This window comes from Ranitomeya imitator, chromosome 7 (assembly GCF_032444005.1).
Source record: "Ranitomeya imitator isolate aRanImi1 chromosome 7, aRanImi1.pri, whole genome shotgun sequence".
Lineage (NCBI taxonomy): Eukaryota > Metazoa > Chordata > Amphibia > Anura > Dendrobatidae > Ranitomeya > Ranitomeya imitator.
Window position 1 is genome coordinate 224,757,121 of NC_091288.1, and position 16,660 is coordinate 224,773,780.

The 16,660-nt window shown below is 46.4% G+C and overlaps 1 protein-coding gene across 2 annotated transcripts in view; it reads left to right on the forward strand.

The window, feature by feature from the left end:
- The window catches only part of SRRM2 (serine/arginine repetitive matrix 2), a 47,194-nt gene that overhangs the window by 28,040 nt on the left and 2,494 nt on the right, over nt 1–16,660 (forward strand). Inside the window, exons 2-12 of one of the 2 annotated variants that reach the window (XM_069735191.1) lie at nt 5,272–5,394; nt 5,666–5,923; nt 6,012–6,113; nt 6,188–6,343; nt 6,549–6,629; nt 7,010–7,066; nt 7,601–7,630; nt 7,797–7,847; nt 9,685–9,747; nt 9,819–9,960; nt 10,096–16,094. In XM_069735191.1, coding sequence (XP_069591292.1) covers nt 5,685–5,923; nt 6,012–6,113; nt 6,188–6,343; nt 6,549–6,629; nt 7,010–7,066; nt 7,601–7,630; nt 7,797–7,847; nt 9,685–9,747; nt 9,819–9,960; nt 10,096–16,094 — 6,920 coding nt within the window. In that variant the 5' untranslated portion in view covers nt 5,272–5,394; nt 5,666–5,684. The remainder of the gene's footprint in view (nt 1–5,271; nt 5,395–5,665; nt 5,924–6,011; nt 6,114–6,187; nt 6,344–6,548; nt 6,630–7,009; nt 7,067–7,600; nt 7,631–7,796; nt 7,848–9,684; nt 9,748–9,818; nt 9,961–10,095; nt 16,095–16,660) is intronic. The other variant, XM_069735192.1, reaches the window with a different exon arrangement.

A 16,660-nucleotide genomic window follows, 5' to 3' on the forward strand; every position in this document is an offset into this window, starting at 1 on the left:
ACGGAAAACCATTCACAGATGGGGAGTATGCCAAAACATTTATGCTTGATGTTGCCAATGAACTTTTTGATGATTTTCCGGATAAAGCCAAGATTATCAAACGGATAAAAGACATGCCTCTGTCAGCAAGAACAGTTCATGACCGTGCCATCATGATGGCAAATCAGATTGAGGTATCCCAAGTGAAGGACATAAATACAGCTCTGTTCTTTTCTCTTGCTTTGGATGAATCAACTGACGTAAGCCATATATCTCAGTTCAGCATCATTGCAAGGTATGCTGTCGGTGACACGTTACATGAGGAAAGTCTTGCTGTTTTGCCTCTGAAAGGGACAACAAGAGGGGATGATTTGTTCAAGTCATTCACTGAGTTCACTAAAGAAAAAAATCTACCAATGCATAAACTTATTTCAGTGTGTACTGATGGTGCTCCAAGCATGGTAGGAAAAAAACTAAGGATTTGTAGCGCTTCTTCGTGAACATGAAAAAAGACCTATCCTTAGTTTTCACTGCATCCTACATCAGGAGGCACTTTGTGCTCAGATGTTTGGTGAGCAGCTTGGTGAGGTGATGTCACTTGTCATTCAGGTGGTCAACTTTATTGTTGCCCGTGCTTTAAATGATCGCCAGTTTAAAACACTCCTGGATGAAGTTGGGAATAATTATCCTGGTCTGCTTCTGCACAGCAACGTGCGCTGGCTGTCAAGAGGGAAGGTGCTCAGCCGTTTCGCAGCTTGTCTGAGTGAAATACGAACTTTTCTTGAAATGAAAAACGTTGACCATCCTGAGTTGTCCAACACTGAGTGGCTCCTGAAGTTCTTCTATCTTGTAGATATGACTGAACATCTGAACCAGCTCAATGTGAAAATGCAAGGCGTTGGTAATACAGTTTTATCGCTTCAACAAGCTGTGTTTGCATTTGAAAATAAGCTGGAACTGTTTATCGCAGACATTGAAACAGGTCGTTTAATACACTTTGAAAAACTGGGAGAGTTTAAAGATGCATGCACAGCAAATGACCCTGCACAACATCTTGATATTCAGCAGCTAGCAGGCTTTACATCCAATCTCCTGCAATCATTCAAAGCGCGCTTTGGAGAATTTCGTGAGCACACTCGTCTTTTTAAGTTCATCACTCATCCACATGAGTGTGCACTGGACAGCACTGACCTGAGTTATATCCCTGGTGTCTCCATCAGAGATTTTGAGCTACAAGCTGCTGACCTGAAGGCTTCAGACATGTGGGTGAATAAGTTTAAATCACTTAATGAAGATTTGGAAAAACTTGCACGACAGCAAGCAGAGTTGGCAAGCAAACACAAGTGGAGAGAAATGAAACAACTCCAACATGCAGACCAGCTGATTGTCAAAACTTGGAATGCACTTCCTGTCACATACCAAACACTGCAGCGTGTGGGTATTGCTGTACTGACAATGTTTGGCTCTACCTATGCATGCGAGCAGTCTTTCTCACATCTAAAGCACATCAAGACTAACATACGTTCACGTTTAACGGATGGAAGTCTCAACGCCTGCATGAAGCTAAACCTCACCACGTATGAACCAGATTACAAAGCCATCAGCAAATCCATGCAGCACCAGAAGTCACATTAATGGTAGGAAGTATTCTATTCATCGTTGGTTAGCAACAGCATTAAAACGTTATTATGTTATAAAAAAAAAGAGTTCGGAGATTTGTTGTTCTTTAAAATTAAATACAAGTCAATGTGTGCACTTTATGTACAGTGAGACTATTTAATAAAGTTCAATTATTTATTACGCTGGGTGTGCCTGCTTGTATGTACCACTTTAAGTAGTAAATGCTTTAGTTCCCTATGGGTCTGAGCCTCTCTTTTTTGTTCATTTTCTGTAAGACCAACACTTTTAAAAGGGCCACTGACAGATACAATTGCTCCAGCGGTCACTTAGTACACAAAGGAGTGTTCCTCACTGCTGCACTAAACCACCGCTGGACCTAAACAATAATTCGCTGTAAAATAATAAAATAGACAATTGACATAACTGACAATGCGTTGTGTGACATGTCCAACATTCCAGCTTCTTTCTTCTGCGAATGCCTCAAAGCTGGCATTCTCTCAACATCAGGTGGGAAGAATGCCAGCTTCCAGTCATGCGCAGGAAAAAGAAGCCAGACTGCTGGACTGATGTCATGCATCGCAAGCTCACAATGTAAGTTATTTATTTAATTTTTTACTGCTAATTACCATTGTTTCAGTCCAGTTGTGGCTTTATACAGCAGGGAGGAGCATTCCTTGCTGTACTAAGTGAACATTGGAGCGACTGATCTGTCAATGGCCCTTTAAACATATTGTACGGCTCTCGCGGAATTATATTTCAAAATATGTGGCGTTTACGGCTCTCTTAGCCAAAAAGGTTCCTGACCCCTGGTTTATAGGATGGAGGCCGGGTGAAGATTCCGCTCTGCTGAGGCTTTTGTGCCGATGGTTTCTCTGTAGATTTTATGTACAGAAGAAGTTGTCTGTGATCTGACAGCCCCTGTTTGTGGGGTGACTTTAAAGCCGCCGATATTTTCCATGTCCATATCTGTAATGGCGTAGTCTACTACGCTCCTTCCTACATGGGAGTTTAATGTGTATCTTCCTAGAGTCTCCCTTGTTGCAGCCATTAAGGATATGAAGTCCTAAACTTCTACATACGTTCAGGAGCTTTCTGCCACTTTTGTTGACTGTGCTGTCGTAGCTGTTTCTCTCCATGTGTACCGAATCATGGCTGTCAGTCTCTGCTCCAAGTATGTAGATGTTTCCATCCGTGGTCAGAAAGTCTTTTTCTCTCCCAGTTCTTGCGTTGAGGTCTCCGATGATGAGAACTTTGTCCAGGGCCTGATAATGGGTGGCTTGTAAGATCTCACAGCATATAGAGGTGGTGGTATATAGATGGCGCAGACATAGACATCAGAGCGGTGAGGATAAAGCTGCCGATTCTAAACCATATGTGGCCGTCTGCTCTCTTCACCGGTTTCATGTACTGGTGGAGATTGATGTATTGGTGGAGCTCTTCTTTATGCCAGATCGATATTCCTACTGAGCAGCAGCCCTGTTTAATGTTCTTATTTTTCAGGGCAGGGACATAGATTTCCCTGTATCCGATGGGCACCAGGGATTTATTTTCGGCCCTGGTCCATGTTTCTAGGAGAATCTGAATGTCTGTTTTTCAGTCGTTGTATAAAATCTGGGTCATTTGTTTTACATCCAAACAGTGAGGTGTTCAGGCCTTGGATGTTCCAGCTGCTAATTGTAAGTGAAGTCTTTTTTTTAATATATCACTTGTGTGTGTATGCCTTGTAATGAGTGTGGCTGTTAGGACACACCGGATCTCTGACTGGTTTAGTAATGATTTCCATCCAGTCACATTAGTGTGTTGAGCAGAGTCCTGATCTCCTCCATGTCTCTGCTCTGTATATCTCTGCTCTGGATGCCTCTGTTTTGTATGTCTCTGTGTGAGGTCGGTGGTCTTCTCCTCTGATGGTCAGATTTTGGGTGAGGGTGTTTGTTTCCAGGTTCCTTAGATATAGTTGTGGATTCCTGCCTTTGCATTGTTGAGGGTCTTTCCATGAGATTGTGGTTGGTGTTGGATCCAGGCCTAGGGTCCCTGTTTAGCACAATGTCCTTCAGCTCTTTGGCCAGAAGGATGACCCCTAGTTTATTCAGGTGCTTTCTGTCATACAGGTGATGGTGATTTATGGAGGGGTGTTGTGCAGAATCACTCCTGGCACAGATTTCATTCTTGCGGTTAGGTCCGCGTTGATGTTCTGGATGGTCTGGCTGGATATGTCCTTTCTTGGGAGCAGAGATGCCAGAATGATTTTGCTGTCGGGGAATTTTAGTTGTGTTGTCCTTGCTAGTTGGGTCAGTGGTCCTGAGATCTGTTGGTCTGGCAGATTGTTTGTGCCGGTGTGTATGATGATATGGCTTGGGTTGGTAGACCGTGGATTATTGATGACCGCTGTCACCTGCTCAACAGTTGCACAGCTGATTTTATTGACCCTTTTTCCTGGGAATAGCTGCCATGTATTCAGGTATTTCCCATTATGAGGACGGTGTCAGGACTTTGTGATGTTGTGGATGGGTGATGTGGCTGCTGATGGGGGTCGGTGCTGGAGATTGTGCCGGTAGCGGGTTCTCTTCTCTCTTCTGTGGGTCTTATTTCTGTCTCCCTTTTATTAGACTCGGGTTCCTCCATATTGGGGTTATTAGGCCTCTCAGCCTCCTGGCCAGTGGAGGTCATTGTCCTCTGCGCTCCTCATTTCCATGGCCCCCTCTTGGCTTTGATGTCCAGGGGTCGGTGGTTTTTTCTATCTCCTGCCTCAGTCTGGCATTTTCCTGCTGCAGTTCACACATTGCTGCTCTTATTACCTGTATTCACATTTCAGCTTGTCTCATTAATTGCTGGGTCATTAGCATTTCTGTCTCCAGTGTTTCTCAGATGTTCTTCCTTAAATTGTACAAAGTCTCTTTCTAGTTGAGATAGACAGTCTCTGAGGGTCTGGGGTGACGGGTGCGAGGCAATGGGGGCAGTGGTGTCTCTGGAGGTCTCTGTAGGGTTGCGGGCATTAGCGGTGGCTGTAGGGGTGCGGGCATTAGCGGTGGCTGTAGGGGTGCGGGCATTAGCGGTGGCTGTAGGGGTGCGGGCATTAGCGGTGGCTGTAGGGGTGCGGGCATTAGCGGTGGCTGTAGGGGTGCGGGCATTAGCGGTGGCTGTAAAGGGGTGCGAGGGCACCGGCGGTGGCTGTAAAGGGGTGCGAGGGCACCGGCGGTGGCTGTAAAGGGGTGCGGGGGCCATGGCGGTGGCTGGGGTTTGTTCTTTGTGAGTTTCGGTCTGGAGTTTGATATGAGGGAATCTGTCTTGATGATCCACAGATTGTCCTCAGTCCCTTGTACCAGGACGGTGTTATACAGAGTGATGGGAAGTGAGCTGCACTCGTTATCTTCTGCCGGCCATTATCGATATCAGACTTGGTTATACATATACAGCTCTGGCAAAAAGCCTGCCATGGCCGCCCAATCTCCAGACCTGAACCCCACTGAAAACCTCTGGAATGTGATAGAGGATGATGGATGGTCACAAGCCATGACACAGAAGAACTGCTGATATTATAATTCCTCTTCATTTATATGGCACCATTGATTCCATGGTGCTGTACGTGGCGGGGTTACATACAGGGTTATAGATCTCGTTTACAGAGGGGCGAGGGCCCTGTCCTTGTTTACTTACATTCTATTATTGTACCAGGAGTGGCATCAGGTCACCCAGGAGCCGTGTGAGAGACTGGTGGAAAGCTGCCAAGACGCAGGAAAGCCGGGATTAACAATCATGGTTATTCCACACAATATTGATTTCTGAACTTTTCCGGAGGTAAAACATTAGTATTGTTGTGTCTAAATAATTCTGAACTTGGTTTCTTTGCATTATTTGAGGTCTGCGCAATGCGTTTTTTAAATTTTGACCGTTTTTCTTTGTTTTTTATTGCTTGGAACTTCGGAGACGTTGTCAGTAGTTTATAGAATAAAAGAACAATTTACATTTTACTCAAAAATATAAAGAGATAAATGAGACAAGCTGAACATTGTGCAGTGGTCTCTTCATTGTTGCTAGAGCTGTTAATATGATTTTCTTCTCGCTGTAGGCCTCCTCCCTCCGGCACAATGTACAATGGTATCGGCCTTCCTACCCCGCGGGGCAGCGGTACTAATGGATACGTGCAGCGCAATCTCTCATCCGTCCGCCACAAGAAGGACCGGACCGACTACAAATCGGAGGAGGAGCTGAAGAAGCTGGAGAGTCTCCTGGTTAAGAAGCCGAACCAAGAGATTCTGGACCATGAGCGCAAGAGGAAGGTGGAGCTGAAGTGTCTGGAGCTGGAGGAGATGATGGAGGAGCAGGGGTGAGACTGGCCCGACAACAGCTTGAGTCAGGGATGCGGGCAGGGGGTCTGTGGCAACAATTGCTGATAGTGACGGTGTTCTCCTTAGGTACAGCGAGGCGGAGATCCTGGAGAAGGTATCCACCTTCAGGCTGATGCTGCAGGAGAAAGATCTGACCACACAGAAGGACGATGACAAGCCGAAGACTAAGTATGACCGGGGTTGCCTGGCGCTGGCCGGTGTTGCCTGGCGCTGGCTTCTTTTTCACTCTTCCTCTGTTGCAGTTCCTCGGAGACTCATCAGCTGGCTGAAGCGAATGAGAAGAAGAATGAGCGTCTCCGCGCAGCATTCGGGATCAGTGACAGCTACGTGGACGGGAGCAGCTTTGATCCCAACCGCAGAGCGGCAGCCAAGCAACAGGAGCAGCAGAAGTCCTACAGGTGAGGCGCCGGGGACGCTTTGGACACCGCTCTCAGCGCTTGTCCCGTGGGCGTGGTGATCCTAGCCAGGACCCATGGCTTATGCTACACTTTGGAGCTGCGTACTCTGCCCCAGAGCAGCGTTCGTGTGCTGTGCTGAAGTCCTCAGCAGCTTGCACGGCTCATACTTCATCTATACCTGATCGAGTGTTTCTGGTCTCCTCAGTTTTGTTGCAGACACAGAAAGTTCCCGGTCTCCATCTCCCAGCAAACACAAAAAGAAGAAAAAGAAGAAAGATCGTGGCCGGTAATGTCTAGAGCCTCATGGGGGGGTCAGTGTTGGGGGAGATGCGGAGGCCGGTAATGTCCAGGGCTTTGTGTGGGGTTGTCGGTGCTGGGGGGATGCGGGGGCTGTGTGGTTGACTTGTGCTTGCACTGTAGTCACAGTCCATACAGATTTATTCCATTTTATTGTACTTAATAGTGATCCCCGCAGTCGTGGTCGACCCTTCCTGGGGTCCAGACTGATGTACTGTGGCTCCCCTTGTGGACTGTTTTTGGGTCTGGTGAGGGCTTATTTTCTGCAGTATGGCATATTACTTGCTCCTCAATCGTTTCCATGTCAGATCTTTGCGTGGACTCCAGGGTGATCCAGGTTTGGGAATAATCTTTCCTGTCCTTCCACAGATCCCACAGTCGCTCCCCTGGCCACAAGGAGAAGAAGTCCAAGTCCCGGAAACACAGGTCTGTCACTGTTTGGCTCTACACTACGCCTAGCCATGTGTTGTCTAATGTTTAAAGACCTATATAGCACGATCCTGTATAAAATGCTGTGTATAGTGCCATCTCTGTGTCTTTATATACTGCTGTGTATATAAGGGGCCATCCTGTGTGTGTGTGTGTGTGTGTGTGTGTGTGTGTGTGTGTGTGTGTATATATATATATATGAAAATATGAAAAATATTTAGAATTGAGAGTGTGCAAAGCAGTCATCAAAGCAAAAGGTGGCTACTTTGAAGAACCTAGAATATAAGACATAATTTCAGTTGTTTCACACTTTTGTGTTAAGTATATAATTCCACACATGTTAATTCATAGTTTTGATGCCTTCAGTATGAATGTACAATTTTCATAGTCATGAAAATACAGAAAAATCTTTAAATGAGAAGGTGTGTCCAAACTTTTGGTCTCTACTGTGTATGGGGCTATCCTGTGTGTATATTGCCGTGTATATATGGGGCTATCCTCTTTGTAATCTTTGGTGTCATTGCTTCCCAGGTCTTCATCAAATTCTAAGAGAAAGGACAGGTGAGAACAGATCTGGGTTTTGTGGTGTAGGGGGTGGCGGGTTGGGGGCCTCTAGATGGTGTCATGTGGGGATGGGTCTGGTCTCCGCTGTGTTCTTTTGTGGCCACGTGTTGTGGGGGGTCTGAGCTTTGTGCGCTGTAGTTTCTTGTTCTCTATGTATTTCTAGGTCTTCTACTCCAAAAAGCAAACGAAGAAATAAAGAGAGAAAACAAAGAAGGTGATGACAGCCACCGATTCAGAACTGATCTTCATGGAGTTGTCTTGGGTGGGGTTGGGGGGTTTGGTTAAGGGTGGGGTGGTCACTGCCGGGAGGATGTTTATGGAAGGAGCGGTATAGAGTGACAGGGTTCGGCAGGGGATGATTATGGACGGTGGATACTTCTGGAAGGAGCGGTATAGAGTGACGGGGTCCGGCAGGGGATGATTATTGACGGTGGATACTTCTGGAAGGAGCGGTATAGAGTGACGGGGTCCGGCAGGGGATGATTATTGACGGTGGATACTTCTGGAAGGAGCGGTATAGAGTGACAGGGTCCGGCAGGGGATGATTATTGACGGTGGATACTTCTGGAAGGAGCGGTATAGAGTGACAGGGTTCGGCAGGGGATGATTATGGACGGTGGATACTTCTGGAAGGAGCGGTATAGTGACGGGATCTGGCAGGGGGGGATTATGGACGGCGGATACTTCTGGAAGGAGCGGTATAGAGTGACGGGGTCCGGCAGGGGATGATTATTGACGGTGGACACTTCTGGAAGGAGCGGTATAGAGTGACGGGGTTTGGCAGGGGATGATTATGGACGGTGGATACTTCTGGAAGGAGCGGTATAGAGTGACGGGGTCCGGCAGGGGATGATTGACGGTGGATACTTCTGGAAGGAGCGGTATAGTGACGGGATCTGGCAGGGGGGGGATTATGGACGGTGGATACTTCTGGAAGGAGCGGTATAGAGTGACAGGGTTCGGCAGGGGATGATTATGGACGGTGGATACTTCTGGAAGGAGCGGTATAGAGTGACAGGGTTCGGCAGGGGATGATTATGGACGGTGGATACTTCTGGAAGGAGCGGTATAGTGACGGGATCTGGCAGGGGGGGGATTATGGACGGCGGATACTTCTGGAAGGAGCGGTATAGCGTGACGGGGTCCGGCAGGGGGATGATTATTGACGGTGGATACTTCTGGAAGGAGCGGTATAGAGTGACGGGGTCCGGCAGGGGATGATTATGGACGGTGGATACTTCTGGAAGGAGCGGTATAGAGTGACGGGGTCCGGCAGGGGATGATTATGGACGGTGGATACTTCTGGAAGGAGCGGTATAGAGTGACGGGATCCGGCAGGGGGGGGGGGATTATGGATGGCGGATACTTCTGGAAGGAGCGGTATAGTGTGACGGGATCCGGCAGGGGGGGGATTATGGATGGCGGATACTTCTGGAAGGAGCGGTATAGAGTGACAGGGTCCGGCAGGGGATGATTATGGACAGTGGATACTTCTGGAAGGAGCGGTATAGAGTGACGGGGTCCGGCAGGGGATGATTATGGACAGTGGATACTTCTGGAAGGAGCGGTATAGAGTGACGGGGTCCGGCAGGGGGATGATTATTGACGGTGGATACTTCTGGAAGGAGCGGTATAGAGTGACGGGGTCCGGCAGGGGATGATTATGGACAGTGGATACTTCTGGAAGGAGCGGTATAGAGTGACGGGGTCCGGCAGGGGATGATTATGGACGGTGGATACTTCTGGAAGGAGCGGTATAGAGTGACGGGGTCAGGCAGGGGATGATTATGGACGGTGGATACTTCTGGAAGGAGCGGTATAGAGTGATGGGGTCCGGCAGGGGGATGATTATGGACGGTGGATACTTCTGGAAGGAGTGGTATAGAGTGACGGGGTCTGGCAGGGGGATGATAGTGGACAGTGGGTGCTCAGGGAGATAGAATAGTGGCTGCCGAGGGTCTGATTATGTACAGTGTGAGGTTCTGGAGCAGGGCAGCGTTGCCTTTGTCTCTTGTATAGCTGTACATCCTTCCTCTTTTCCTCCTCTCCAGGTCCCCGAGTGTGTCCCCACAGCGGGCGTCTTCCTTGTCGTCAAATGTGACCTCACCCAGCAGGTACTGTGCACATGTTTTGCTTTTTGTGATGGTAATTTAGCTGTTCTTACACCTTACCTTGGTACCTCCAGGTCCAGGGATAATGTACAAAAAGGTAAAGGTGAAAAACGTGGTCGTGTGAACAACCCAGAAAGGCAGAAATCAGTCAGCTCCTCACGTGAACGGAGGAATGATCGAGGTCCAAGCCCACAGCCATTGAGCCACCCTAGAAATGTAAGTACATGGAATCTAAAACAATGTTTGGCAGCTCTATATCAATCAGATCTGTTTTGTCATAGAATGCCACACGTCTCATTTCTGCCCTATATTGGTGTCCACTCTTATTTTTTTTATTTTTTTTTATTTCAGAGAGACTCTAGGAATGAGAGAAATAGCAGAGATCGCTCATCTTCGTTCTCTCCTAGAAGATCAAAGGATGCCCGAGATGTTCCAGAGGCTTCTAAAAGGGATACTAAATCGAGGGAGAGGCGTAGTCCTGCGGCCCCTGACACCTCACCAGGATCAAGCCCAATCCCACAAAAGAGGCGCAGACATGACAGTCCAAAGGATCACCACCTTAAAGAGAGAGACAGAGATAAGCCGCATGGGATTGCTTCACCTGAGCATCGGAGATCGCCAGCTACTCACAAACGGCAGTCTAAATCCCTAAGGACGGACCGAAGTCTATCTCTAGAAAAGGGGTCCCCAAAACCCAAATCTAGAAATGATTCAAGTGAAGGGATATTGGATGTGAAGAAAAAAACTCAACCAGCACCTGACAAATCTTCAAAAACTAAAGGTTCATCATCATCGTCGTCTTCATCATCGTCATCATCATCGTCTTCATCGTCCTCCGAAAGTGAAATGTCTGATAGAGAGTTGGTTAGTAAGAGTATGCAGAAGTCTCGCGCATATGTCAAAGAAAATACATCTTCCAAAACAGAAAAAGATACAGAAAGGAAGACTGCGAAGTCTGCTGTTCCCAAAAAATCTTCTCCTGGACACCGACCAGATCAGGGTCGACCGTCACGAAGAAGCATGTCGTGTAGTCCTCGGAGAGAACACAGATTATCATCCCAAAAAACTATTCGATCACCTTCTGAGAGTCCACCATGGAAGGGACAGGCCGTGACCACTAAAAGCAAAGCCAGATCCTTATCAATTTCTCCTCCAAAAAGTCCCAAAAATAAAATGTCAAGAAAATCGCCAAGAAAAGCACATTCACCTACTTCTCCACGTAGAGAATCATCAAAATCCTCTCACAGAGAGAGATCTTCATCACGTACACATGTGCAGCACTACCGTGAAAAAGATAGATCTCCCTATGGTGATAAACGCTCCACAACTCAAAAATATGATAAGGCTGTATCGGACCATCGGAAGAAAAGATGCACATCTTCGTCCAGGAACGAGTCACGTTCACACACTCGGTCTGAAGTGAAGCACAGAAGTTCAGTTTCTCCTGAAAGGGATGAGCGGTCACGTTCTCGGTCTAATAGAAGTGGACGATCTCGCACATGCTCCCCAGTATCCCACAAGAGAAGGTCACGTTCCCCTTCTGTAAATCAAAGGAATACCTTGGCATATAAACCGGACCGGAAGCGAATTAGGTCGTCTTGTCGTAAAGAAAGGTCACCTTCGTCATTGCGTTATCAAAGGACCCCTTCAGACATGCGTATGGCTTCAAAATCTTGTAGTCCTAGTCCAAATTCTTACGCAAAGAATACATCTCGTTCACGAACACCTAGAAAGAGAGCAAAATCCCGATCATTTTCTCCTAAGCAACAAACTTCTGTCCAAAAGACTACTTCTCCCAAAACAAGACACAGAAGCCAATCATCAAAGGGGAGATCATCTTCACGTTCAAGATCTCCAGTGCAAAAAAAACAGTCTTCAAGAAATTGCTCAAAAGGGTCTGTGTCCAGATCGCGGTCCCCTGTAAAGAAGAGAGTGATGAGAATATCGAGGTCACCTTCACCACAAACCAGGAAACCTGAAAAGAAGTTGAATTCTAGTAAAAGATATAGTTCTTCCCCAAAATCCAGAGAAGGCCATTCTGGATATTCTAAGCAAAGAATAGCTCAAGAAAAAGTTTCACGAAATAAGTCTTCCCGTGAGAAAACTGTCTCACGATCACCAGTTTCTCCACGATCCAACAGAAGCCGTTCACCTAAGGAAATTTCTCCCATTAATGAGAAAGCGAGTGAAAGAAAATCTAGAGGTTTGCACAAGAGGGTTGTGTCTTCTGAGTTCAGATCAAAATCTAGAGAATCGTCCCATGGGAAGTCATCCAAGTCTACAGTACACAGCCAGTCTTCTGAAAGCACGAGGCAGCACAAACACACCAAAACATTACTGCAAAATCTTGATTCGAGATCATCTCTCGATCGTTCAGCTAAATCTAAGACTTATCATAGTGGCGACTCAGAATCGTCTCCAGAACATCAAACATCAAAAAATGAGTTCACATCAAAGAGAGCTGCACAAAAAATGAGATCTGGCTCAAGTAGAAGCTCTTCAAACAGCAAAGAGCCATCTGAATATGAGCAAAAGCAAACCAGAGGTCATTCGAGTCGAGAACTTAAAAATAAACATGATTCGCCCCGTAGAACTTCTGGCCAAAAGATGAAATCGCACCGCCTCCGAAGTTCTGATTCATCATCTGATCGAAACGATGGATCCCGACTGTCTAAAATGAGGCCTAATATTTTTGATGCTGAATTGTCATCTAAAAATAAGCAGCGTTTGGAATTAACTTCAGCTACTCCTTCTAAACTGACTAAATCAGGGCTCAAACAATTCTCTAAAAATCACAAAATGTTAAGTTCCCCACATTCTAAAGCTAGCTCTGAATCCTCTCCTGAAAGGCACCCTATTAGACAGAAACATGCTCCAACTAGTTCTGAGTCCTCTCCAGAAAGGAAGCAAAGAAGTAAAGTACAATTGACTAGAACAAGGTCAGAATCCTCTCTGGAAAATCAATTCAGCAGTATACCTTCACCTAGAAAGAGCCCCAGGTCATCTCCAGAATGTCGGATCCAGAGTAAAGTGGCACCTCGAGTGAGTCAAAAGTCATCTTCTGAAAAGCAGACTAAAGGCGAACCAACATTAAGCGAAAGCTCATATTCCTCTCCTGAGCGACAACCTAGAGGTAAACGCTCAAAATCCAGATCCAGCTCACTGTCCTCTGAAGGAGAATCTAAGTTAAAACCATTCAAACATAAAGAAACTTCCGAATCATCACCTGAAAGACCATCTGGATCCAGATCTCCAAGTAAAACAGGTTCCAGGTTTTCATCAGTCCAGCATTCTGATCATAGATCAGGTTCTCATGCATCATCGAAGTCTAACCTAGTATCAATTCATGGCAAAAATCATAGCACTAAATCACCAGAACATGAGGCAGAGTCAAGGGTGTCACAACTTGGTAGTTCGAGATCGGAACAAGAGTCTGATGTCCCACAGTCTGAGAGAAGACCTGATTATAGATCATCTGAAAGAGAATACAAAAGGCCATCCCTCAAAAATGAGTCCTCGCAGGAGCATGAAAGTAGACCTATGCGTACCGAAAAGTATTCTTCAAGATCACCTGAATGTGCATCTATAACACCACCACGAAAAATAACTTCTGGATCATCAGATAGTGATTCTAAACCTGAAATATCTGAACATACACCTAGAGCCTCTGAAAGTGAGGCAAAGTCTTCACATTCTTTATCTTCAGAACACGAAGGGAAATTGAAGACTCATTCTTACAAAACTGGTTTGTATTCTAAGGAGCTTGTGAATTCTCCAATCAAAGAGTATACCCGTAAATTGTGTTCTTCAGAAAACGCGGAATCCTCTGAAACCATGAGTGCTCCACAAGAACAGCATGTTGTTTCTTACAAAGAGTGTGCAACTGAAGCAGAGAGCTTATCTATGTCATTACACACAGAGATGAATGGAACAGACTCCAAAGCAACTGTGCTAAAACTGTCAAAGGATAAGCTGGAAGAGCAGCCACATAGCTCCTCTCCTCTGAGGAATTCAGAAACTAGTGTAAAGGAAGATACTGCACCAGAATCTGTGATCTCTGGCGAACAAGCAGGCCCACCGAAAGATACTAAGGCTTCAGCACAAGCAATTCAAAAGAGAACCAAGAGAAGAAAATCAAGTTCCTCAACAACTTCATCATCATCCTCCTCTTCTTCATCATCTTCCTCTTCATCATCTTCTTCAACCTCTTCCTCCTCATCCTCTTCATCGTCTTCTGAAGATGACGAGGAATCTAATGATTCACCTGTGCAAAATGTGACTTCCCCAATTTCAAAGGGAATAAACACAAATCTTGATCAGGATACAACCAGCTCTCCCCCCTGTACACCTTTAGATTCCTTACAGAGCGACAGACCGTCTGAAAAATGTGAGCTTCTTTCTGAAATCTCTGTTAGTATGGGACCCAGAAGTGGGTCAAAATCTCCATTAGCACATGTGGGTATTCCTCATGACAAATGTACTTCTCCAGTGTCCATGGATGAGACAACCTCACCCAATCTGAATAAAGTTGGTTTCCCAGAGGTTCTTGGTGGGGACTCCACAAATATAGACTGCTCTTCTTCAAAAACTACCAGAAGCCCAGTTGCATCTCCAATTGCTCCTGATATTTCTGTTTTCCAAGTAATTGAAGAATGCAAGCCTGGAAAAAGTTATCCAGAATCGCCTGATAAACCAAATATCTCCTGCATGCCCCTGCTCACAGCTAGTGACAATACTCTGTTAGCGTATACGCAATCTAATGTGCAGTGTGAAAGTAGTGAAGCAATGAGGCCAGAACATACTGATGCGCTTAGAAAGTCCTCCTCACCTAGTACACATAAAAGTCCCAAGTCCCTAACATCAAAACGTAGCAGCTCGGGTTCCTCTTCAGAGGACAGCAGTTCCGACTCTTCAAGTGAAAGCAGCTCTTCAGAAGAGCTGGCAACTCCTCAAATCGTTACTGTGCCAGATCTGCCACCAATACGGCGCATTGCATCTCCTGAAAGGGAGAAATCTCCTGACTCCGTGAGGCACAAATCTTCAAGATATGGTTCTGTTCGAGAGAAAGACAGACTAGCCCGGTCACGCTCTTCATCTAGGTCATCCGTAAATAACAGAGACTTCTCACACGCCTCTGGAAGACAGCCACAAAGAAAAAGATCTCTGTCACGGTCACCTATTCAGAAAGGCAGGTCAAAAACACCCCCAAGACAAAGAGGAAGAACACCACCTCGTGCATTTAGGTCTCGTTCAAGGTCTAGGACAGACAGATACTCGCATAGAAATCGCTCACGATCATCTTCAAGGCGATCACCATCTTGGCAAAATCGTAGAAGATGGGGACGTGGCAGATCTCCTTTGTCACCGAGAAGAAGGCGCTCAGGTTCTCGTTCACGCCTTGACCGTTCATGGCGTTCTCGTCGTGGTCATTCTAGATCCCCACCTTGGAAAGGGAGATCAAGATCACCCTCAAGATATGATTCTTACCGGTACTCCCATCGAGGTAATTCCAGAACTTCCCCAAAAAGGAGATCGCGATCACCATACAGACGTGATAAGCCTCATGGTTATCGTCGGGACCGATCCACTTCCTCCAGACGGAAGACACTTAGGTCACCGCGGAGGAAGTCTCGGTCGTTTGAGAGAAGAGCACGGTCCAAATCTTCTGACAGATATAAGAATTCTCAAAGTGGCAGAGCAGCTAGTAGACGCAGCCGTTCATCATCCTCAGATGCAGAACAGTCTCAAGCCACTAGGCAGCTTAGACCATCCACATCTCCATCAGTTAGTAAATCTGTACAACCTCAAAGGAGCTCACCTAGAAGAACTGCACGGTCTGCCACTCCTAAACCTTCAGCCAGTCCATGTATGGCTATCCAAGAGAGTTTACAAAAGTCCCCAATTCTGTCACAAGTGGAGAATCCTGAGAACTCCTTCCAAGACCAGGATGAGTCTTCCGATAAAAGGGAAGCCTCTGCAAGTAGGAGAAATCCCTCTCCACACAGAGAGACCAGTGAAATGGAACTGGCTATGTCTGCTGAGCTCCTCGCACCTCCACATGTTCCAGACAAACCTCCTATCCCTGGGCATGGAGATGACTATGCCAAAGTGGACTCCAAAATGCTAGTGAGCTCTGGCCAAAGAGCAGTGGCCGAATGTGCTAAAGAAAATATCTGTGGTGAAAACTCTCTATCTCCAGGACAAGTAAATGAGTCGTCACAGCAAGATGGACAAAACGTTTCCTCAAATAAGCAGAGTAGACTGCAAAGGAGCTCTTCGTCACCGTCATATTCTGATTCAAGCCCCCCAAAACCCTCACCAGCGGCTGAAGCCCCCTCTAAAAAGGAGAGGTTGGTATTGGCGTATTATACAGGCTAGAGCGATGTACATGGCGTTTTCTTAAAGGTCTTGTTCAGGATTAGCAGTACATGAACAGCACTGCACCTGCCCATGGGTTATATCTGCAGCTCTTCATTCACTGCATTTGCTTCAGTGGAGCGGAGCTGCAGTACGGGACACAACCTGTGGACAGGATCGTGCTGCTTTTATAAGAAAGTGGTCGTTTTATCATGAACGTCTTAATGATGCATTTTTCCAACTACAGTTGTGGTCGTAAGTTTTGAGCCTGACACCCTTTGGTTTTCACATTTTCCCACTATTATTTTTCTCTTTTAGTCGTCCGTTTCTATGGTTACTGATGGACAATTATAAACATTCTATCCCTTATCTTTTATTGACAAATCCATGAAGTTTCTGTGAAGCCTCGATATTTTCAGCGCTGCCCCCCGGGGTCTCCACGCTTCTAAACCCACCTACCCCCCAGTCTCCATTTTATCCCTGACCTGACTGGTGGGCTCCTTGGTTTTTATGATGCTGCTTGATCCCTAATCTTCTCATACAAACCTCTGAGGCCTTC